Raw genomic sequence first — 26,780 nt, forward strand, 5'->3', positions numbered from 1 at the left:
CAATGTACATCCATCTTCTTCCTCATCTTCCATTTAATTTTTTTATATCAACCTGCAGTTACTGCAGCACACAGAAATTTCAACCTGCTGGTGATCGCTCCAAACGTCAGAAAAAAACACCTCCTACTGAGTTGTGATTGGCAACAACGTGCAGCGCTAAAGCACAGGGCTACTTTCACTCTCCATCTAGTCATTCATTTCCTATTGCTTATCCCTCTCGGGGTCGCGGGGCTGGAGCCTATCCCAACTGCACTCGGGCGGAAGGCAGGGTACACCCTGGACAAGTCGCCACCTCATTGCAAGGCCAATGCAGATAGACATCATTCGCACTCACATTCACAAACTAGGGCCAATTTAGTGTTGCCAATGAGCCTATACCCAGGTACATGTCTTTGGAGGTGGGAGGAAGCTGGAGGAGCTGGAAAGAACCCACGCAGTCACGGGGAAAACATGCAAATTACACACAGAAAGACCCCGAGCCCAGGGGTCAAACCCAGGACCTTCTTATTGTGAGTAGCGATGTCACGGTATGAACATTTCTTATCACAGTTATTGTGACCAAAATTATCACGCTGATCAATAATATTGCAGTATTTCTCAAAATGTTAAGTACTTATACTGAAATCTTTTAACAAAGTATTATTAAAAAAATTTAAAAAAATATTTCCTTTGAAGAAAAACATTATTGTAGATAAGAACACTGTTTTTCATGGACGTCAATTAGAAATTTTAATTTGCACATGAAAACAACACACGCATTATAAACAAAGTAATATGGCAGAAACAAAATAACATTAATGTAAGAATTGTGCAAAATGGCACCTGATGGCCATAAGATGTAATTGGACTTTTTGTCCATATAGATAAAAATAGTGTCCATATATGAGAGCTAGTCTTACACGAAGGGCTGATTATGATTATGATTATGAATAATAATGATTATTTGGATCAATATTGAAAACACGATTGTTAATCACGAATATTCACTATGTTAGGTAAAACAGTGTTGGGGTTGGATGTGAACGTGACACCATGTAATTTGTAATGTCTAATAAAAATGCTCTAGATCAGGGGTCGGCAACCCGCGGCTCTAGAGCCGCATGCGGCTCTTTAGCGCCGCCCTAGTGGCTCTCTGAAGCTTTTTCAAAAATGTATGAAAAATGGAAAAAGATGAGGGGAAAAAAAAAAAAGTTTTTGTTTTAATATGGTTTCTGTAGGAGGACAAACATGACACAAACCTCCCTAATTGTTATAAAGCACACTTTATATTAAACATGCTTCACTGATTCGAGTATTTGGCGAGCGCCGTTTTGTCCTACTAATTTTGGCGGTCCTTGAACTCACCGTAGTGTATAACTTTCTCCGACTTTTTAGGACGTGTTTTATGCCACTTCTTTTTCTGTCTCATTTTGTCCCCCAAACCTTTAACGTTGTGCGTGAATACATAAAGGTGAGTTTTGTTGATGTTATTGACTTGTGTGGAGTGCTAATCAGACATATTTGGTCACTGCATGGCTTGCAAGCTAATCGATGCTAACATGCTATTTAGGCTAGCTATATGTACATATTGCATCATTATGCCTCATTTGTAGCTATATTTGAGCTCATTTAGTTTCCTTTAAGTCATCTCAATTCAATGTGTATCTCATGACACACTATCTGTATGTAATATCTTCTAATTTGTTGCGGCTCCAGACAGATTTTTTTTTGTATTTTTGCTCCAATATGGCTCTTTCAACATTTTGGGTTGCCGACCCCTGCTCTAGATAAATGTTATCCAATTATTTAAAAACACATATTTGTGTTTTTGTTCATTAATAGTATCAACATGTCAGCGTTTTCTCATTACATGATGCTTGTATCTCTATTTTTACATTTTGATAGATAGAGAGAAGTATTTTTATAAGTTATGTAAATTTACACTACTAATGTATGTACATGTACACGCTGAATCGGAACAGATCCATTAAGAGTTTGAGCAGAAATATGTTGTATAGGAATTAACTATACATCATAAAACATTAACAACATGCCATGTCGCATGAATGGTTTTTGAAGTAAGAACTTTGTGAAATAAAACAAAAACAGAAGTAACGTAGAAAAAAACATGGTGTTTACATTTTGACATAAATATAAAACACAAAGCAGTTTGGCTAATGAAGATGAAGTCTAATAAATAAGCTTTGTTCTTTTCCAACTCCAACAACACCATGTGGTTCAGTGCAACAGTTTGGGCAACAAAAATAAACTGGAGTGATACTTCCCGCATCTAATACACCATCTTCGTACCTCAGCGTGTTGATACTTCAGTCTGCATTCAATTCGATGAGATGACAAAACATTTTAGCTAGTATTATTGTAACTGGAACACTGACAAAGTAGCAGTTGGATAAGGAACGAGTGACCAGTAAACAGTAAACAATTGGCAAGACTTTTCAGACATACACATCATGCAGCCGACACATCACCGGCGGAAATGCGTTACAACAAAGAGTAACCAGGTAAGAAAATGAAAGAAACTTAAAATATATTTCTCCTCCGCTGTATACTTTTAGTGTGGCACAAATGCATCTGTCTGCAAAATTGTCACATTCGCCCTCTAACAGCAGTGCGCACGCATGCAGAAATTCTACACTACGAAATTAAAGCGAGGGAAATAAAGTGAAACAAAGCGTTCGGCCCTGTTTAATCAAAAGACAAATTCTCCTGGAGCAAAGTCTGTGTAGTTGATTTCCACCATGTTTTGTCGAGCAAAACGACGTTGGTGCGCATGCGCCAACTTCATTTCCAGGAAGTAAGCAGTGTTGCCTAAAATGCATTAACAAATCATGGTTTTTCAATAATAAAACATTTAAATAAAACGGTATAACTAACCGTCCGGAATTTTACCACGGTTTACCATTACATCATTTACAGTTACATCCTTAATTGTGAGGAACACGCACTAAACCCTGTTTTAGCATGCTGCCACCAATTTAATAGTAGTTTTATTTTTTGTAACAGCAGAATGAGTTACAATATAAATAAATATTTATGAATAAATTAGTCATCTTTGTTGTTTGTAAGCACATGCCTAAAATAACTTAAGCTGCATTTAGAATTCGATGGAAAAATTAGAGCCATTAAATATGTGTATGCTATATTATCCGACTCGTCGACTAATCGTTAAGATAGTCGACGACTAATCGACTGTCAAATTAATCGTAAGTTGCAGCACTAATGTGCAAACTTTAATACATCTGAATTTCTCCTTGTGTACTTACTTTTCTTGATTTGAAAGAAAAATCTACAAACATATTTTGAGTAGGAACGCCACGCAACTTTGGTTGCCCCAGGTCTTCCAGAAAATAAACAAAAGTAGCAGGGGGATCAACCTTGTAGTATACGTTTTCAGACAACTCTAAATTGTCTTTTTCAAATAAAGCAACTAGTGACAAATTTAGCAACTGTTTCTGGTCTAATTAAAGACTTTTGTAGACTCTAATATGAAAGCATGTATAACTCTTTTCAACAAGCATAAGGTCCTGCCGCGGGCTCCTCACAACTAAAAAAAGAAGCGACAATGCATTTGTATCACTGAACATTTAGGTTTTGATTGTTATGTTTTAGCTTACTTTTTTTCTCTCTCACAGTGTTCATAAAAATTGAATCCACTTGCATGATTGAACATTATGCATTGTGCCCATTGCCACACGCAGATTTCAGCCTTGCAGAAAACACTGATTTTATTTTGAATGAAATTATATAACGGAGGAAAAAAGTAAAATTACACTCCTGCTGTAAATCAATTCTTGTCAAACGTTGTGTTCCGGAAAAAATATTTTGTGAACCTATCTAAACGATTGTACTGTGTCTCAAATAGCTGCAGGATCAAAGATCAAAGTGGTAGGTGTATGTAGCTTGTTGGCATTGTTCTAGACAAAATGTTCAGGCTCCTTTATACGAATTCTCATTCAAAGAGACACAACTATTCTGGAGATTAGATTTGTTGTCGAAGATCATATCGTTCTGTACATATTGGCACAGCTTAATTAACCTTTCACAGGTCATCAGTGTTGGGACTAACGCGTTACTTTGTAACACGTTACTGTAACGCCGTTATTTTCGGCGGTAACTAGTAGTCTAACGCGTTGTTTTTTATATTCAGTAACTCAGTTACCGTTACTACATGATGCGTTACTGCGTTATTTTACGTTATTTTTTATGTAGTATCGGCTAGAAACTGAGATGATCTGAGTGTGTTTTACTGGAGAGCTGCAGAAGAGGCGCCCTGTGTGTGTGTGTGTGTGTGTGTTTGTGTGTGTGTGTGTGTGTGTGTGGGGGGGGGGGGCGCTTCGGGAGGGGGGCGTGTCTGTGTTTACTAACAAGACATCATGGCGCAGCCAATGTCGAGTTTCTTCACATGGAGATAATCTCACTACTTTTCTTTTGTCGAGCACAAAGAAAAGAACATTTAGTTCAATGTAAGTTGTGTCTTGGATCAACGATACTATCTACTGCCCAAAACAGCAATTCAAATCTGCTGAAACACCTACAAAAGCAACATGCTTCGACAAAGCTAGTAAAGAGAGAGACACTTCGCCACTTCAACACCATCCAAGCAACAGCGGATGGATTTTAACGGAGGGACTGCTAGCCAGGACAAAGTTGATAGAGCCATTGCACCGTATGTGCTAGAAGACATGCAGGCTATTTCTACAGTGGAGTCACCCGCTTTCAGGCGGCTAATTAGCATGATATCGGGCATCAAACAGCAAATGGCATGGAAAACATTTTCACGTACCTGAACACAGTGGACAGTGAGGACATAAAAATGGAAAGCCAGTTTAAGAAAACACTCCAAACTCTGCCTCTGCTCATCATTCAGCACTGAAGGTACACACTCTGTCAATTCTCTTATATACTCTTTCATTCTAGACTTCTAGAGTGTTTGATTATCACATCACTCTAAATGTATAGACTATAAAGTTCACAAACATAAAGAGGGATCCTAGTGGCCCAGGCCAATCTTTCCTTATCTCTAAACTAAAACTGGGGAAATGTGTAGAGTGTTCTGGGCTTCAGACATGATTTTATTTCAAAATTCTTTGAGAGAAAAAAACGCCTGGTTAGGCTTTGTGTATGTAGTGTGTGCCTTCCTTGGTTTACAGCTATGTTGTTATTATGCTGTTTGTTACTTATGTATGTTATGTTGCAGCTATTTAAAATAGTTTTGTCAATTTGTTCTGGTCTGAAACAAATTGGTCCTTTGAAACATATCTTTGTCTTTGGGTGTTGTATGTAGACCACATGGTTTAGCAGCGTTCAGTGATGCAAATGCATTTTAAGTTGATCAACAGATTGTATTATTATCCAGTGCAATAACAGTACTGAAATTAAGGCTAAAAGGGCATTAAAGGGGGCTTTAAAAAAATAAAAAATAAAACAATAAAAATAAAACAGAAGTAACTAAATAGTTACTTTTCAGAGTAACGCATTACTTTTTGGTGTAAGTAACTGAGTTAGTAACTGAGTTACTTTTTAAATAAAGTAACTAGCAACTGTAACTAGTTACTGGTTTTCAGTAACTAACCCAACACTGCAGGTCATAACATCACGTTTTTTAGAAATCATTCCACAAGTTTCAATTTGCAGTGTTGACTTCTCCTTTATGCTATTCTTTTCAGAAGGTCAAAGCCAGGAACAGAATCCTGTCGAGAACTTCACCTGACATAACAGCTGGACATCAGATACATAGCTGAAAACAACAGTAACTGAGAATGCTATGTCCTTTAACATAGACTGATGATGATTCAGGCTGATCAGTTGTTTCCATTTAGCTTTACTTACAATGCTAACCACACATGACAATTCACACAGAAGTATGCACATATTTTTGATGGAGGTGCATGCACAAGGACAAGAACTCACCTTCCGCTCTTTGTCTCCATATTCAAGTCCCAATGTATCCATAGCACGGACGATTGCTGCCAGAGATTGGATAGTGTTGCTGTAAACAACAGGCTTGTACTGCTTCACATCATCACCAGAGAAACCATCCTCGTGAATGATCCTAAACACATTACACAGACATTTTAGCATATTTGGAGCATATTTAATTGACTCTGGTTTTAAAGGTTATTTCAAATAGGATTTTTTTGTGTTTAAACGTGTATGATGCATGATGCTAGTCTTTTCACAAGAATAAGGGTGAAACACAGGTGGCTTGAATAAATATCATGGTGTAAAACAAAAAATAATGAGCCGGACAACAGGGGACGAATAATAAAAAGATAACATTTAAAAAAAACAGCAGCAGCAGCCTGCTCTTTTGTTTAAAATATAATATCCCATTAACCACGTAAGGACACACACGAAGCCCAAAGACAGACAATTTGCTAGGCAGACAAACAGTCAGAAGAATACAAGTAATGACACAAAACAGACAGCCAGATAGAGATGTAACTCAAAGCTGTGGATCTTACGATCTGTCTGAAATATAGAGGTGAGAATCTTTGGGCACCTCAAGATTCGATTACGATTCAAGTTGTGACGACCGGGTCGCATAGTCATGCGATGTTCGTTCTCCCAGGAATGCAGATCGGGCTTCGGACACAGCTTGCAGGTAAGAAATTATTTATTTAAGAAATAAATAATACTGAACAAACAAAAACGTGCTCATAGCACTTAAGGAAGAAACAAAAGGAGCTAGCGTGGGTGCTAGAAGGTAAACACTAAACATACAGAGCCTTTAGCGTGGGAGCTAGAAGGTTGCCAGAGCAGGAACAAAAGTCGTCATCTGTTGTAAGGAAACAAACTACAAAGCAAGACAGACTGAATGGGAGGCTTATATAATAATGAGAGTGATGACAAACAGGTGTGTATAGGGAACACACGTGGCAGGTGAAAATAATAAGTTGCTATGGTAACAAACTTAGGTGCATAAACAGGAACTAGAAGAAGATCAAGACAACAGAAAAACACAAGTGACCCGAAAACCCAAAACAGAACACGATCCGCGCAGCGGATCACAACACAAGTCAACCAATCGATTATAAATGGATCATTTGTTCATCTTTAATTATTATATTGTAAATGGATGGATGGATGGATCATTGTTATATTGTAGGGTTGTCGCGATATCTACATTTTGGTAACTGTATCGGTACAAAAAAGTATTTTGATCCATCCATCCATCCATTTTTCTACCGCTTAATCCCTTCGGGGTCGCGGGGGGTGCTGGAGCCTATCTCAGCTACAATCGGGCGGAAGGCGGGGTACACCCTGGACAAGTCGCCACCACATCACAGGATACTTTTCAAAAAATGTTATTATTGGCTACATTTTAACATAAAATCTTTTGGTACATTAAACATACATTTCTTATTGAAATCAAAGAACAATGTTGACATTAAATAACATAGTTAACATACTAGACAACTTATTTCTAAGGAGCAAGTCAACAAACGGGTAACAAAGGCTCCTGATTTAAATGCTGACATATGCAGTAACATACTGTGTCATTTCCAATTGTATTATTTTGTCAAAATGATGGGACAAGAGGTAGAAAAAGGACTGATGGATGGATTATTAATCTACTTGTTCATCCATCCATCCATTTTCTACCACTTATCCCTTTCGGGTCGCGGGGGTGCTGGAGCCTATCTCAGCTGCAATCGGGCGGAAGGCGGGGTACACCCTGGACAAGTCACCACCTCATCACATGGTTAACACAGATAGACAGACAACATTCACACTCACATTCACACACCAGGGCCAATTTAGTGTTGCCAATCAGCCTATCCCCAGGTGCATGTTTTTGGAGGTGGGAGGAAACCGGAGTACCCGGAGGGAACCCACGCAGTCATGGGGAGAACATGCAAACTCCACACAGAAAAATCCCGAGCGCAGGATCGAACCCAGGACCTTCGTATTGTGAGGCAGATGCACTAACCCCTTTGCTACTTGTTCAATTACTGTTAATATCTGATTACTTTCTGTGTTGTTCTTGCTACACTTCTGTTAAAATTTAATAAGCACCTATTCTGTTGTTTGGATACTTTACATAAGTTGTGGGTGATGCAACACATTTGGGTATGAATCCAATACCAAATAGTTACGGGGTCATACATTTGAATAATTAAAGTCTTCCTGTGTACTAGGACATATCTCCTGATTTTATAAACATAACAAAGACAAAAAATTGTGTGAAAATCAAAAGTATTAAACAGATACGGCTATTGTACTTGGTATCGTGACAATCAATATTTATGTAGAACCACCCTTTGTTTATTCAGAAGCGCTATCTTGCTGGTAGCGGTTAGTTATTGTATCCACCTACAGTGTGTAAAATACTGAAATACTGGGACCAAAATTATTCAATCTATATATAAACAACATTTGTAACGTTACAAAGAACTTAAAGCTTTTTTTGTTTGCAGACGACACAACTGTGTTTTGTTCAGGAGAAAACACACAGAAGCTAATACAAATATTAAAAGAAGAAATAAACAAATTAAAAAGATGGTTTGTTAAAAACAGATTTTCTTTGAATCTCAGTAAAATGTCATCTTAGTAATGCTAAGAAAGTCAAACACAAATACAAATAGACGGAGTAGACATTGAATGGGTGAAAGAAATCAAATGTTTGGGTGTAACAATAGCTGATTCAGTGAACTGGAAATCGCATATAAGAAATATACAACACAAGGTGGCAAGGAATATTTCTATAATGAACAAAGCAAAATATGTTCTGGACCAAAAATCCCTGCACACTCCACTGCTCGTAAGTGTTACCGTATCTGAGTTATTGTGTAGAGATATGGGAAAATAATTACAATAGTACACTTAATTCACCAATTGTGTTACAAAAAAGGTCGGTTAGAATAATACATAATGTAGGTTATCGAGAATATACAAACACTATATTTTTTTAATCAAAAATGTTGAAATTCAATGTTTTGGTGCATTTGCAAACAGCTAAAATTATGTACAAAGCAAACTAACCTGCTACCCAAGAATGTACAACAATTCTTCTAAAAATAAAGAGGGTAAATATAACCTCAGAGAAAAATCTAATCTAAAACATGTGTATGCACGCTGAACACTGAAGACATTTAGCATGTCAGCATGTGGAATTAAATTTTAGAACAGATTATGCAAAGATGTCAAACAATGTACTAATATGATCCAATTTAAGAGGCTGTACAAACTACAAGTGTTTAGAAAGTACAAGGAAGAAGAATCTTGATAAACATCTTTGTTTAAAATGAGATATTCAACTCATACGTGAATCATGACCGGCTTAACTATAAGAGAACTGTTGTTACAATTCTAAGATCAGAACAGGAAGTGAACAAATATGTTAGTAATTGCTATGACTTGAAAAAGGGTAGGATTAAATAAGCTTTGCTTCTTCTTAATTATTTTCGAACATGTTGTAAAGAGAAATTAACATATGTAATTATTATATGATTTATAACATTGTATCTGTTTACATGTTTTAAATATACTAAACCAGAAATTAAACCAGTTTTAAAGCCAAAATACGTCCATTCTCCCTCTTCTTTTTCCACAGTGTTCCTGCTTGCAAGTGGTCGGTGGGTGTGTTGATGTTGACTCTCGATGTGTGCCTCCGCGCGCCATCCGGTATAGTACCGGTATTTTTCAAAACAGTATAGTACCTTTTTTAATTCATTAGTACAGCGGTACAGTAGACCGAACAACCCTAGTATATTATAATGGGTTATACTTGTATAGCGCTTTTCTACCTTCAAGGTACTCAAAGCGCTTTGACAGTATTTCCACATTTACCCATTCACACACACATTCACACACTGATGGCGGGAGCTGCCATGCAAGGCGCTAACCAGCAGCCATCAGAGGCAAAGGGTGAAGTGTCTTGCCCAAGGACACAACGGACGTGACTAGGAATATTGTTACTGTATCGTATATTATTATATCTTCTCAATGTATTACATTTAAATATTAATACTATGTATATTAGGCTCCTCCTTTGGCTACTGACAAATGCAGCAAAGTGTCATTTCCGTTTTTTGTATGGTAATGTGCAAAATATAAATGACTACAAGATCCGTGAGAAGGGTAGTAGCCTACTAGAAAAAATAAGTAAAATGTGTTACTTGGTGAGGAGGCATCCTTTGATTTGATTTTTGTGCCTTCTAAAACCACATAATGTTCAGACACCCCCATAAACTTGCGGTTCAAAGATGTGTGTCGTCTATCTGCTTCATATTTATAACTGACAGACATGTTGCCGTACTGTGTGGATATTGTCTCCGGTCTCTGGTCCCTGGTTACTCTCTGTTGTAACGGTTTTCCTTTTAGCCTTTTGTTGAAATGTACAAAGCATTTATTCTTTTCTTGTTGCACTACTTCACATTCAAGCTAACTTTGCGCTGCAGCAAGCATAGCATGTCCTTTTCTCCTCTGTCCTCCATGGGTGTCCGCGCTAACCCAGCTAACACACAAAGTTCAAATAATGTTAACTAATGGTTCCCCCATGATTAGTTAGAACCAAACCTACGACTGAGGTTTGTAGAACATTAGTATTTATGCCCCATTTTAGAACTGTCTCTATTACTTTACATAATATACATAAATAATCTATGTTTGTCCATTTCTCCATTGATTCTTGAATCGCCACCAATCTAATTTTGATGCATCAGAAAATCCATAATTTTTCCCACCTCTATCTGGTACTGTTAGTAGTTAGTAGGACTACTCATGGAGCCAAAACACTGCCAGTAAGATTTGGTATCGGAAAAAAAAATACATTGTAGAAAAAGTCATATTGGCAACAAATAAAAACAAACATTGAAAAAATACAATATTTTTGGTGGATATTTTTTTGTATCATGACATGTTTTTGATGCCAATATTCATATTTCTGTACACTTTTATTGTTTTTGTGTGTTTCACAGTTTTTTTCCCCCAAAACTTTTCAACCTTATTTACATTTGCTTCTCTTTTTTACAATCTCACTTCTCTATGTTACAATTTCAATTAAAAGGCATTGATTGGCGGGTGCCTGTGGGCGGGGCTTACAACTAGTTTACCTGGAAGCAGTTTGAATAGATTTGGGCATGCAGGTAAAACACGTTATCTAATCAAATCAAATCAAACTTTATTTATATAGCACTATTCATGCAAAGGCAAGTGGCAAACACAAAGTGCTGTAGAAAAAAAACATAAAAACAAAAAAACATAACAATAATAGCAAGAAGAGTAGAAAACACACGCACACACACATATTGACAATAACAAGGCAAAAACAAAACACGGCATGGCACTAAGGATTTGAAGTGAACCGCCACCTTTGAGGCATTCACACTGGAGAATAACTCAAATTAACGCTGTTTAAAAAAAATTCAAAAAAAATTCTAAAAATTTAAATTAAAAAAAAAAAAAAAAAATACATATATATATATATTATAAAACATATGATAAAATATATGTAAAAATTTAAATATAAATATTACATTAAGTTAATAAAATCAAAACATGCAGAGACTAATAGTAGAAATATTAATGATTAAGATAAAAAAGACACAATAAGATAATAAATAACAGATGATTTGTGAAAAGTCTGATGAAAAAAGTGTGTATTCAGCCTCTTTTTCTTTTCTTTTATTCAACACTCTCTGCAGTCCTGAGGGTCTCTGGCAAACTGTTACACGGGTGGGGGCCATAGTGGCTAAATGCCGCCTCAACATGGGTCTTTGTTCTGGTATTTGGTAAAGCTAAAAGGCCAGTGCACGAGGACCTCAGGATCCGCAAGGGTTGATACGGTAAAAGCAGGTCCGATAGATAAGAAGGCGCAATGCCATTAAGACATTTAAACTAATAATATACCTTTAAAATCGACCCTTAAGAGCCAATGTAGCGACTTTAAAACCGGTGTAATGTGCTACCGCCCTCTGGTCCTCGTCAGTAAGTGTGCAGCTGAGCTTCGTAATAATTGTAGACTTCTGATGTTCATTTTGGGAAGGCCAGAGAGCAGGGCATTACAATAGTCTAAACAGGAAATTAAAGCACCTCCGTGTTGGCCTGAGAAAGAAGATGGAAAAACTGAGGGGATCTATAAATCAAGTTAAATGTATATATTTGTGTTAACCGAGCCACACTTTCAGTATATAGTATAAGCGGTACATGAAGTGAATATGCATTTTTAAATTATCCATGATATGGCCGTGATGTTTGGCAAAACTCTGTATGGAACAGTACTTTGAGAGCGACTTTATCTGTAGCTATATTTATTCAGTTAAAACAATTAACACAAGACATGTAAAGCTTGGCATGACATGACTGACCTAAATGTGTGTTAATATACGAGACTTTGACTATCATAATGCTGAGCAACCTCGAGCGGGTCTTCCTCTTGTTCCTCCGATAGAGAGCACCTTATATCCAGGCTGTGGAGACAACTTCAGGCACAAGCTTTTTTAAGCATGTGGAAATAAAGCCTTACATCTTTTTTTTTCTATTTTTAGACCTAACTAGGTTGACTAATGTCGCATTGTGTCTTTTTGTATTTTATTGTCAAGTAACTAGTACAAATCTATCTCATCCATTTCCTACCGCTTGTTCCTCTCCGGGTCGCGGGGGTGCTGGAGCCTATCCCAGCTGCATTCGGGCGGAAGGCGGGGTACACCCTGGACAAGTCGCCACCTCATCACAGGGCCAACACAGATAGACAGACAACATTCACACTCACATTCGCACACTGGGGACCATTTAGTGTTTCCAATCAACCTATCCCCTGGTGCATGTTTTTGGAGGTGGGAGGATGCCGGAGTACCCGGAGGGAACCCACGCAGTTGCGGGGAGAACATGCAAACTCCACACAGAAAGACCCAGAGCCCGGGAATTTAACCCAGGACCTTTTTATTGTGAAGCACACGCACTAACCCTTGTCCCACCGTGCTGTCCACTTGTACAAATGAATAAACACATATGCTTAAATTAATTAACATATTGCTAAAACTATTGCTGTTGTGTTTTATTTCCTGCTTTAATTGTAAATATTACAGAATAGTGGAATGCATTCAGCTAGCTTAAATGATATTCCACATAGGGCTGGGCGCTATGGCCTTTTATTAATATCTCAATATTTCTAGGCCATGTCACGATACACGATATATATATCTCGATATTTTGCCTTAGCCTTGAATTCACACTTGATGCATATAATCACACCAGTATGATGATTCTACGTGTCTACATTAAAACATTCTTGTTCATACTGCATTAATGTATGCTCATTTTAAACTTTCATGCAGAGAGGGAAATCACAACTAAGCCAATTTACCAAAACGGTATTTATTAAACAGCTATTAAGCAGTGGCACAAACATTCATGTAATTTCCAAAACAGAAAGTGCAAGATTGTCAGAGACATTTTAAAACAAGCTATTAGTGCACTTTTGTGCATGACGTCACTAAGATTATTTCCTTATTTTTATTTATTTATTTACTTCAGGCAATGACATAAAAAAGTGCAAAGTTGACAACACATAATAATATAAATTAATATAGTGCAAAAGGTAATGTATAGTATGTAATGCATGATTGTCCAGTTTTGCCTGAAAGGGAGTGGGAAGAAGATAATTTATTTAATCCCACCCCCAGTTCTCCATTCAGTGATTATTCACATGAGTTTCACTGTTACTTTGTTCAAGGATTATAATACAGATGTCGTATCATAGTGGCATTACCACAGATAACAATAATTATTACGCTGTAACAATAATTTGTATCAACAATGTAGGAATAATGAATATACCAACATTGGTAATAGACAAAATGCCAACAATGGTAATAGACAAAATGCCAATAATGGTAATAGACAACATAGCAATAATGGTAAGGAAACATTGAGCACATGTTAACACTTTGAGACAGAGTACAACAGCAGGTCAAATTAAAGACCCTCATCTCTATATTTCAACCAGACCCCATGTTTGTATAATAGTTTAAATCGATTAATAGTTTGGCATTGCTTGTGTTGTAAGTCCAGTTTGTTCCATAGTAGATGACATATCAAAACAACACTAAATTAAAGTGCACTTTTTGTGCAGAACGCCACTACAATAGTTTAAAACAAATAAAGTGCACTTTTGTGCATGATGTCACTAAGATGACATATCAAAACAACACTAAATTAAAGTGCACTTTTTGTGCAGAACGCCACTACAATAGTTTAAAACAAATAAAGTGCACTTTTGTGCATGATGTCACACAAGATATTTCAATAAGTGTCAAATAAAAATGAGCTGCATAATAGGACATCAAATAGTGTATGTCCTTCGCTATGTGGTAGGTTACTGCGGACGTTATCTCCTTCTGTTTTTGGCAATTTTTTTCATACGGTGTTGATGTGGAAATGGTTGCTTCGGCATTTTGTTGGTGTGGCACCAAACGGATATGTTGACATGCAGAGTTTCAAGCACTCTTCATTCTCTAGCAGGTGACTTTTCAAATGATGCTACATTAGTAGAGCTGCTACTTGTTGTACGCGTTTGCCTCATATTTGACATATTACGGTTGTATGTTCGACGTATTCCCGCTTGCAGCCAAACCACCGCCAGACGATGGACCCCGTGCTGTTTTTCTTGGTAACTAATTCTTCCTTCATTTGTTACCAGATTTGCACCTTCTTTCTCTCGTATTACCACTCGCATCACTCTGTTAGCATCACAGCTAATGTTACCATGCCGCTACCTCTCTACTACGCGAGGGCGTATGACGTTGTATGTGACGTATGTAAGAAGGTGCGCTTGTTTTATGTCTATGTGAGAAGGAGAGACAAGAAAGAGTGGGAAGAGCCTGCAGTGTAATGCCCGCAGCTAAAAGCAACTGCGTGAGAACGTATACTCGAATATCACAATATAGTTGTTTTCTATATCGCACAGAGACAAACCCGCGATATATCGCCCAGCCCTAATTCCACACAATATTTACATGTACTTTTGAAAGGACAACAGAATTTAAAAAAAAGAGCTGTTGATTGACTGCCATATTACATTTTATTTAAAAATTTTACTAATAAAACAATAAATAAATAAACCGTACACTGCATCAAAACCAAAAATATGAATAATAACTTTAAAATCATTTTAATTGCTTTGTAAAGCGAATCATAGTCCCTCTTTTAAGAATAACAACAAATTAATAGATAATAATACATCTGATAAATAATCGAAATACTGTATATCCTAACAATCTCTTAATGCCGATATCTACTGCATATATAAAACTAATTTTGAAAGTAACAAGAGTTGTCAAGTTGACAAGAGATACTTTACGAATTAGGTTCACTATATTATGTTTAGAAATACAATATTTCTCTCTGAGCAGGAGATAAATGTGCCGAAAGCAACACACATACATACACTCTCAAGATAAATTTAAAAAACAATTTCATATTTTGAAGCTTTTTAAACTTGATTTAGACACCCTCTGTCCCCCGTCTTCTTTTACGATATTTTACCTGCAAGCTCAAGTTTAGTAAAACTGTTTCCAGGTAAACTAGTTGTAAGCCTCTTACACATGTTTGAAAGTGAGAGACAAACAAAGCAAACACACGCGCATGGCAATTTATCAATGTTGCCAAAGTTATCATGTTTCTTTTTTATTTCATTAATTAAATTTAGTTCATCAGCACAGACTTAGTAATTACATGATTTTGCATAAGAGTGATACAGAGAGTGTCCCTAAAATCAAGTTACAATTCAACACAGTGTTTGACAAGAATCAAAACCATTCTCAATGTATAGCAACAATGACTATTTGAGAGGTTTAAAGATGTGCACTGTAATTTATATTAATGTAGTTCTCAATTATTTTCTGTCATGCCCATTCAAAGGGACGAAATAAACTTCACACACACCCTTAACTGAAATACAATCGAGAATTTGATCATCACTTACTTATTTATATGTACTGTAGGTGTCAAAGTAGTCTTTATTCATGCTTTGTAACAAATTCAAAACAGATGCTGAATTGAACAATATTCTGTTAAGGAAAATGTTTCTGTTTTTCTGTTAATGCTTTGTATCATTACCTTCCATATTTACTGTAAAGTACCATTCGCTATAATTCCTTCCTGTTCAGCCTGTTGATTCATTTGAGCACTGGAGGTTTGTGTATTGTTCAAGCATTTATAAAGATGCCAATACTCAAAGTCCACCTGGCTCCCTTGCCCCTCCGACACCTCATCGCATTTTTGCCAGGAGGCCCGCCCCACCGTTTAAGAAAAACTAAATGTATCCCCTTTTAAAAATATTTAAATTGTATTTTAAAATATTTAACTTTAACTACCACACTGAAATGTGATATTACTTGCATTGGCATCTAATAAAAAAGAACAAACAATAAAAATAAATCATATGATTATAAAGAATGATCAACATTTTGGACAAGTATCCGTAAATGTCAGTCCTGTGCATCAAACTCTTGATGTGGCTGCTATTAAAGTTCATCATACTACAAAGCCTGTTATTTGAAAACAATGGTGCTTCATAACTGAAAAACAGAACTAACTCAAAATTAACTTGTGGGTTATTCTGCATCACTTTGGTAGGATTTAAGTAATTAGAAACACAAGCCAGTTCTGCAATTGTCTCTGTCTATAATGCACTGCTTTAAAGGCCTACTGAAACCCACTACTACCGACCACGCAGTCTGATAGTTTATATATCAATGATGAAATCTTAACATTATAACACATGCCAATACGGCCGGGTTAACTTATAAAGTGACATTTTAAATTTGCCGCTAAACTTCCGGTTCGAAACGCCTCTGAGGATGACGTATGCGCGTGACGTAGCCCGGCGAACACGGGTATGCCTTCCACATTGAAGCCGATATGAAAAAGCTCTGTTTTCATTTCATAATTCCACAGTATTCTGGACATCTGTGTTCGTGAATCTGTTTCAATCATGTTCATTGCATTATGGAGAAGGAAGCCAAGCAAGCAAAGAAGAAAGTTGTCGGTGCGAAATGGACGTATTTTTCGAACGTAGTCAGCCACAACAGTACACAGCCGGCGCTTCTTTGTTTACATTCCCGAAAGATGCAGTCAAGATGGAAGAACTCGGATAACAGAGACTCTAACCAGGAGGACTTTTGATTTGGATACACAGACGCCTGTAGAGAACTGGGACAACACAGACTCTTACCAGGATTACTTTGATTTGGATGACAAAGACGCAGACGTGCTACTGTGAGTATGCAGCTTTGGCTTTTTTTTGCGTATGTACGTAACTTTTTTAAAATATATAAGCTTTATGAACCTTGGGTTAGGTGAACGGTCTTTTGGGCTGAGTGATTGTGTGTGTTGATCATGTGTTTGAATTGTATTGGCGTGTTCTATGGAGCTAGGAGCTAGCAGAGGAGCTAGGAGCTAGCATAACACGTACCGTACCGTAAGTGCGCGTCACGTACGTAACTTTTTAAAAATATATAAGCTTTATGAACCTTGGGTTAGGTGAACGGTCTTTTGGGCTGAGTGATTGTGTGTGTTGATCGGGTGTTTGAATTGTATTGGCGTGTTCTATGGAGCTAGGAGCTAGCAGAGGAGCTAGGAGCTAGCATAACAAACACGCAGGTGTTATTATGCAGGATTAATTTGTGGCATATTAAATATAAGCCTGGTTGTGTTGTGGCTAATAGAGTATATATATGTCTTGTGTTTATTTACTGTTGTAGTCATTCCCAGCTGAATATCAGGTACCGTGAGTATGCAGCCTTGGCTGCTAAACATTCGATAACTTGACCGTATGTGCGCGTCACGTACGTAACTTTTTAAAAATATATAAGCTTTATGAACCTTGGGTTAGGTAAACGGTCTTTTGGGCTGAGTGATTGTGTGTGTTGATCAGGTGTTTGAATTGTATTGGCGTGTTCTATGGAGCTAGGAGCTAGCAGAGGAGCTAGGAGCTAGCATAACAAACACGCAGGTGTTTTTATGCAGGATTAATTTGTGGCATATTAAATATAAGCCTGGTTGTGTTGTGGCTAATAGAGTATATATATGTCTTGTGTTTATTTACTGTTGTAGTCATTCCCAGCTGAATATCAGGTCACCCCCGGCTCTCACAGCATCTTCCCTATCTGAATAGCTTCAACTCCCCACTAGTCCTTCACTTGCACTTTACTCATCCACAAATCTTTCATCCTCGTTCAAATTAATGGGGAAATTGTCGCTTTCTCGGTCCGAATCTCTCTCACTTCATGCGGCCATCATTGTAAACAATAGGGAACTTTGCGTATATGTTCAACTGACTACGTCACGCTACTTCCGGTAGGTGCAAGCCTTTTTTTTATCAGATACCAAAAGTTGCAATCTTTATCGTCGTTGTTCTATACTAAATCCTTTCAGCAAAAATATGGCAATATCGCGAAATGATCAAGTATGACACATAGAATAGATCTGCTATCCCCGTTTAAATAAAAAAAATTCATTTCAGTAGGCCTTTAAAGCCCTACTGAAATGATTTTTATTTATTTAAACGGGGATAGCAGATCCATTCTATGTGTCATACTTGATCATTTCGCGATATTGCCATATTTTTGCTGAAAGGATTTAGTAGAGAACATCGACGATAAAGTTCGCAACTTTTGGTCGCTGATAAAAAAAGCCTTGCCTGTAACGTCACAGATTGAAAGGCTCCTCACATTTCCCCATTGTTTACACCAGCAGCGAGAGCGATTCGGACCGAGAAAGCGACGATTACCCCATTAATTTGAGCCAGGATGAAAGATTCGTGGATGAGGTACGTGAGAGTGAAGGGCTAGAGTGCAGTGCAGGACGCATCTTTTTTCGCTCTGACCATAACTTAGGTATAAGGGCTCATTGGATTCCACACTCTCTCGTTTTTCTATTGTGGATCACGGATTTGTATTTTAAACCACCTCGGATACTATATCCTCTTGAAAATGAGAGTCGAGAACGTGAAATGGACATTCACAGTGACTTTTATCTCCACGACAATACATCGGCGAAGCACTTTAGCTACAGAGCTAACGTGATAGCATCGGGCTTAACTGCAGATAGAAACAAAAGAAATAAACCCCTGACTGGAAGGATAGACAGAAAATCAACAATACTATTAAACCATGGACCTGTAAATACACGGTTAATGCTTTCCAGCCTGTCGAAGCTTAACAATGCTGTTGTTAACGACGCCATTGAAGCTAACTTAGCAACGGGACCTCACAGAGCTATGCTAAAAACATTAGCTTTCCACCTACGCCAGCCAGCCCTCATCTGCTCATCAACACCCGTGCTCACCTGCGCTCCAGCGATCGACGGCGCGACGAAGGACTTCACCCGATCATCCGTGCGGTCGGCGGCTAGCTTTGGATAGCGCGTCTGCTATCCAAGTCAAAGTCCTCCTGGTTGTGTTGCTGCAGCCAGCCACTAATACACCAATCCCACCTACAGCTTTCTTCTTTGCAGTCTTCATTGTTCATTAAACAAATTGCAAAAGATTCACCAACACAGATGTCCAGAATACTGTGGAATTTTGAGATGAAAACCGAGCTTTTTTTATTGGATTCAATGGTGTACCAATACTTCCGGTTCAACGATTGACGTCACGCGCATACGTCATCATACATAGACGTTTTCAACCGGAAGTTTAGCGGGAAATTTAAAATTGCACTTTATAAGTTAACCCGGCCGTATTGGCATGTGTTGCAATTTTAAGATTTCATCATTGATGTATAAACTATCAGACTGCGTGGTCGGTAGTAGTGGGTTTCAGTAGGCCTTTAATAACACTGTAATTAAATACATGTATTTACACTGAAAGTACAACACATTTGATCACAGCTACATTTTTTTCCAGCATAACCCTCTAATAAAGTATAATCTTTATTATTATGTCAAGATTTTCTTCTTAGGTGATTGTAATCATTTTTAGACACGTGTTTTCATTCAATTGGTCTGGCATTGTGGAGCATTTAACCCAGAAACGTAAACATTTGTGTCATTGATTTAATAAGGAGGGCCGCACAGTGGCCTAGTGGTAAGCATTTTCTACAGACAGGAGACAGAGGTTTCTAATCTCCATTAAAACATGTACCCAGCCGCTTGCCCGAAGTCAGCTGGTTCCAGCTCATCTGTGACCCTGATGATAACAAGCGGTATAAAAAAAACAAGTGAATAAATGAAGGAACTTGACAAAGTTATGACAACCAATAAGATAAAAGGGCAAGAACAGCTTTCCTTAGCAGAATATTGCTAAATTCAGCATCTGTTTTGAATTTGTTATTAAAACAAAAATATGCCAAGGTATAAGTACAACTGTATTGTTATCTATTTATTTCAATAAATAACTGCTAGGGCTGGGCAATGTACCGAGTTTGTAAGATGTATCGATATATTTTTTAACAAGATATGAATTAGGAAAATATCCTAATATCGATATAATTTATTTTACGTTAAAATGACCAAACGCCGCTTATTTGTTGTGCTCCTTGATTCTCCTTTGCTTCCCACTCCCTCTCAACACTCCATAGGCTATTAAACCCCTCCCTTTCCTCCTTCCAAGACGTGCTTGCCCTCTCCCCCCCACTGCACTGACCCACAACAACAACACACAAGCAAATATGGAGTCTGACTGTGCCACCAGCGACACGTGTGCCAGTGACCGACTAGTAAGTAAAACGCAAACTTCTGGCTCGGTTGTGTGGCGGTGGTTCAGATTTAAGCCACTGGACGAAAAGCAGAAGAATGTGTTTTGTAGTGAGTGTCAGAAACCTGTGACTACAAAAAGTTTGAGCGCAACAAACCTGTTCCACTACCTTCAACAGCGACACCCAATACAGAAGGAAGAGTGCATAAAACTTTGTGGCACGACAGTGGCAGTGAGATCCACATCCCCAGCACTAAAACAATGTACACTGCAAGCTTCGGTATCATGTGTAGTGCTTGATGAGAAAACCAGCAAAAGGTGGTAACAGATAACCAGGGGATATTGTTATTGTAAGCGCTCACGGACACACCAAATTTCATTCCTTCAGTGATCAAAAGCTGGTGTGCCAATGTTGACATCATCGACTGCTCAGCTGCTTTCTCGCTTCACTGCTCGTGGAAATGTATTGTAGATCGTAAATCATGCCTCTGGCCTGGATAGTAGAAGGATGAGGATATAATCCGACAACTTGGTACACATTGACAGCCAATTTAGCCCCGGAATTGGCGAAAAACAACACAAAAGGACGCTTGGGTTCACCCCTCTTTTTTTTTGCAACGATTATGAGTCATTCTTCATCTAAACAGGACTATAACAAGATTCTATTAGTCTGCATCATAATGACAGCAGACATTGCACAGTAAGTGGTGTTTTATTATGTTCAATGGCTCTCATAAAGTTTGCAGTGAGTAATAATCAGTGGTGTGGCTGACAAACAGCGAACATTGTGATGCGTTTTTGAAATTAATGCGCCGCACATTCCTAAAATGATTAAAATAAGCAAATATGAAATATTATTATTAATGTGCCCGTTACTATATTACATATATACCTACATCATGTATATACAACCTTAATGGAGGTGTGTGGATGTTCTTTTAAGGGCTTAATAGGCAGAATAGAGCGGATCCCATAGGCTCCATTGTAAGCAGACTTTTGATCGCATTTATTTAGTATTTAGAATCAAATGAAATCAAATCAACTTTATTTTGCATAATTGTCGGCAACAAATTTTATTGTCCACATTTGCCGACAATGTCGACCGATTGTTGCAGCCCTAGTGAATGATAGGCAAACTTCCCAAAAAGTGCAGTTCCCTGTTCACCTTGTTAACAAACAGAACACTGGGGACAAGCATGTGATTTACATCACTGAGGCGTTCCTCAAGGGACCCTTTTAAAGGCCTACTGAAACCCACTACTACCGACCACGCAGTCTGATAGTTTATATATCAATGATGAAATCTTAACATTGCAACACATGCCAACGGCCGGGTTAACTTATAAAGTGACATTTAAAATTTCCCGGGAAATATCCGGCTGAAACGTCGCGGTATGATGACGTATGCGCGTGACGTAGTCAGTTAAACGGAAGTTATGGTACCCCGTAGAATCCTATACAAAAAGCTCTGTTTTCATTTCATAATTCCACAGTATTCTGGACATCTTTTGCAATTTGTTTAATGAACAATGAAGGCTGCAAAGACAGTTGTAGGTGGGATCGGTGTATTAGCAGCGGACTACAGCAACACAACCAGGAGGACTTTGTTGGAGAGCGGACGCGCTAGCCGGCGATCTCACCTTGACTTCCTACGTCTCCGGGCCGCCAAACGCATCGGGTGAAGTCCTTCGTCCTTCCGTCGATCGCTGAAACGCAGGTGAGCACGGGTGTTGATGAGCAGATGAAGGCTGGCTGGCGTAGGTGGAGAGCTAATGTTTTTAGCATAGCTCTGTGCGGTCCGGTTGCTAAGTAGGCTTCAATGGCGTCGTTAGCACAGCATTGTTAACCTTCGCCAGCCTGGAAAGCATTAACCATGTATTTACATGTCCACGGTTTAATAGTATTGTTGATTTTCTATCTATCCTTCCAGTCAGGGGTTTATTTTTTTTGTTTCTATATGCAGTTAAAGCACGATGCTATCACGTTAGCTCGTAGCTAAAGCGTTTCGCCGATGTATTGTCGTGGAGATAAAAGGCACTGAATATCCATTTCGCGTTCTCGACTCTCATTTTCAAGAGGATATAGTATCCGAGGTGGTTTAAAATACAAATCCGTGATCCACAATAGAAAAAGGAGAGAGTGTGGAATCGAATGAGCCAGCTTGTACCTAAGTTACGGTCAGAGCGAAAAAAAATATGTATTTCACTGCATTCTAGTCCGTCACTCTAACGTTCATCGTCCACGAATCTTTCATCCTCGCTCAAATTAATGGGGTAATGGTCCGAATAGCTCTAGCTGCGTTGAAAACAATAGGAAAATATGAGGGAGTGAACAACTGACAACGTCATGCTACTTCCTGTAGGGGCAAGGTTTTTTTTTATCAGAGACCAAAAGTTGCGAACTTTATCGACGTTGTTCTATACTAAATCCTTTCAGCAAAAATATGGCAATATCGCAAAATGATCAAGTATGACACATAGAATGGATCTGCTATTCCCGTTTAAATAAAAAAAAATCATTTCAGTAGGCCTTTAAGTCCTCTCCTTTTTGACAGTCATTTAATGTGATTTTTGCAACTAAGTTGTTGCTGTAACTTGTTTACTTCAGATGCAGTCAGTAGTCATTTGTTCAACTTCTTTAGTTATACTAGTAGTGTTCCTCAATGTTCCACTTTAGGTCCTCTCTTTTTCATCATTTGGACTATTCAACTGGTGGCCCACGAGTATAGATAAAAAAACGTGTGAGAGACTCACATTTTAGCAGCAGATTCTTAAAAATACTTGACTGCTGTCAAAGAGATGATCTTTGACTAACTTTTCTGCAGTAAGTCCTTAAAAAAACCCAGAGCGCTTCTGTAACTGACAAAATAAATATATCAAACTCAAATGTCCACTGTAGAAGACACTGGTTCTGCAGAGTATACAAATAAAGAATAATAGTGAAGGGAACAGTACGGCACCCTAGTCCTTAACTTTCTGGAAATGTGGCCTCGAAAACATTTTTTGTTGAATGTCCCTGCTGTACATTGACCAACTCTTAGATAGTACTTAAGTTTATTTTACTAAAAAATGTTTTGTTGTTTATATGTATGACCATTTAGAAGTATGACTGTAATGTATTTGATTGTTTCATCTGAAGATCCCATTTACAGTAGGAGTAATATTTGCCATGTTTGTGCTTGGTCATGCTGAAACCGTCTAACCACAACACATTTATACACAGTGACTAACCTGACCAATAAATAAATAATAACATAAAGAATAAAGCTAATGATGTACACTACCGTTCAAAAGTTTGGGGTCACCCAAACAATTTTGTGGAATAGCCTTCATTTCTAAGAACAAGAATAGACAGTCCAGTTTCAGATGAAAGTTATCTTTTTCTGGCCATTTTGAGCGTTTAATTGACCCCACAAATGTGATGCTCCAGAAACTCAATCTGCTCAAAGGAAGGTTAGTTTTGTAGCTTCTGTAACGAGCTAAACTGTTTTCAGATGTGTGAACATGATTGCACAAGGGTTTTTTAATCATCAATTAGCCTTCTGAGCCAATGAGCAAACACATTGTACCATTAGAACACTGGAGTGATAGTTGCTGGAAATGGGCCTCTATACACCTATGTAGATATTGCACCAAAAAGCAGACATTTGCAGCTAGAATAGTCATTTACCACATTAGCAATGTATAGAGTGTATTTCTTTAAAGTTAAGACTAGTTTAAAGTTATCTTCATTGAAAAGTACAGTGCTTTTCCTTCAAAAATAAGGACATTTCAATGTGACCCCAAACTTTTGAACGGTAGTGTACATGTTTTTTTCTGTTTAAGCTTTGGAGGGTAAAGGTTTTGAAAAATGTAATTGTTGTAAATAAAACCAACATTTTTCAATTGTACTAATTATCTAACAGTACAGTGTCAGTTAAAACTGGATTCTAATGTTCGATTCTAATGTATTGATCAGATAGTATTCTGTCCTATTGTAAACCACTGATGAGGTGATTTTTAGACATAAAGTGTCAGCGCTGGTACAAGCAAAACCCATGCATTAAGTATTCTGTAGATCCGTATTGACTGACAGATCTGGTAATCATTTTTAGAGCATATTAAGGACGTTACAAACAAGACTGCAGACCATTTCTAGGAAACAACAACTTAAGTGTGTGCGTGTGTGTGTGTGTTTGTGTGTGCATGTGTGTGTTGGTTGTGCATGTGTGTGCGTGTGTGTGAGAATCTGGCCTGCTGATGTGATTTTTCATGCATGAGGACCTTTTCTCATTAGCCACTCTCCAAGCCCTTCTGTCAGTAAAGAGAACTGCATGAGTGTTTCAATGTGCAATTGTGCGTGCGTGTATGTATGTGAGTGTGTGTGTATTTTGCCTGAGCTTGGGCATAAATTGCACAGTGACCTAAAGCACAATTTAATTTCACACTGAGCCAGACAGATGGACAGATGGACAATTTAACCGAGCTATTATAGAAGATGTGTGCAGGGCTGGTTCTCAAGCTTATGGAAGTCAACTTTATTTAATTGATATACTTGGTGGATCTCAAGTATACGTTTTTTAAAAACATACCCCAAAATAAAAATTTAACATCATACTTCTCTGACGACAAAAAGACTCAGGCTTCACCTCACAGCGTCAACATTATGACGCTATCTTTACACACAATACAGTTGTTCCTTTTTAAGAACAACTGAACATCATTTAATGAGCTCTTTGTAAGAACTGAATCAAAACTCTTAAATTACTAAGATGTTGAACGTGAAACCTCTAAAGTGAAATGCTCCTAAAATTGTATAAATAAAAGGAAGATTTTGATCCAACATCCCGTAGATAGGGTTATCATACATAAGGTAGCAGAGTTGTCCCCATATCAATATTTTAGTACAGGTACCGGTGCCAAAATGTATTTCGATACTTTTCAAAATAAAGGGGACTACAAAAAATTTCTTTATTGGCTTTATTTCAACAGAAAACCTTATGATACATTAAACATAATTTTTTTTATTGCATTCAACAATTTTAACATCAAATAACATAGTGAACATACTAAAAAACTTGGCTCCTAATTTGGCTTCTGACGTATGCAGTGATATAATGTCTTATTTCCGACATATTGGTTATGTTATTATTTTGTCAAAATTATGAGGGACAAGCAATAGAAAATGGACAAATGGATGGATTATCCTCTCAGGGCATTCAGTCGATCGCAACTGGGCTGTTTGGTTTGTTTTAGAAGACGTTTTGCCTCTCATCCGGGTAGGCTTCATCAGTTCATGCTCATAGACTTAGATTGGTCTGCTCAAGTCTAGCGGCTGATGCCAAATCCCCAAATATTTATACTCCAAAACCAGGAGGGTGTGCCTGGGAAAGGATGGTTTTACCCTTTTGTATTGAGAAAAACAACTGTTTTAATGCAAATGAGCAATCCCATTGTCAAAGCTAACGACAGTTGAAGTGTAATTTCCTCTCGTTAGCAGTGAAGTATTGTGTGGCAGAAACATCGCTGTGGATCGACTTCTACCAGTCCAAAATAGTCGGAATCCCCTACGTTAACATTCTATTCAGTTGTAAATAAATGGCACAAATTGCATTCTGGTCACCTTACGGGGCCAGAATGTTTCTAACTCATGTTATTTTTTGGAGGCTAAACTGCAGTGTTTTAGGAATGGTTAAAAGGACAGTGTTGTATGTGGGAGATAGGTGGTGTCGCAGACTACCTCCTCTGTTCAGGGATGTTTTTTCAACCTTGACATAGATGGCTTCTCTCACTCTTTTTTCGTACCAGCCGTCCTTCCTGTCCGGAATCTGTACATTTTTGTTCTCAAAGGAGTGCTGTTACTCCCTGAGGTGCGTGTAGACAACTGAGTAGTGGCCGGAAGAGTTTTCCCGTCTATGCTGTGACATGCATCGGCTTAGTGGTTGTCTTGTTTCCCCAATATATGAATCAGAGCATTCATCATTACACTGGATAGCTTACACCAGATTGTTTTTGTGGGTGTGGGGTGTCCGGTCTTTAGGATGCACTATTATCCGTCTCAAGGTGTTAACTGGTTTGAAGTGTACTGGGATGTTGTGTTGGTTAGAAATTATTCTGAGTTCCTCAGATAGACATGATACATATGAAATGACAGTATTTTG

At 37.9% G+C, this 26,780-nt stretch overlaps 1 protein-coding gene across 1 annotated transcript in view; it reads right to left on the reverse strand.

Annotated features, from left to right (window-relative positions):
- LOC133641469 (guanine nucleotide-binding protein G(o) subunit alpha-like) overlaps nt 1-11,086 on the reverse strand; it is a 163,016-nt gene extending 151,930 nt beyond the window's left edge. Inside the window, exons 1-2 of the mRNA XM_062035208.1 lie at nt 11,058-11,086; nt 5,911-6,052 (exon numbers count right to left, since the gene is read on the reverse strand). Coding sequence (XP_061891192.1) covers nt 5,911-6,052; nt 11,058-11,086 — 171 coding nt within the window. The remainder of the gene's footprint in view (nt 1-5,910; nt 6,053-11,057) is intronic.
- Between the last annotated feature and the right edge of the window lie 15,694 nt (nt 11,087-26,780).

The sequence above is a fragment of the Entelurus aequoreus genome, linkage group LG24, assembly GCF_033978785.1.
Source record: "Entelurus aequoreus isolate RoL-2023_Sb linkage group LG24, RoL_Eaeq_v1.1, whole genome shotgun sequence".
In the NCBI taxonomy this organism is placed as follows: domain Eukaryota; kingdom Metazoa; phylum Chordata; class Actinopteri; order Syngnathiformes; family Syngnathidae; genus Entelurus; species Entelurus aequoreus.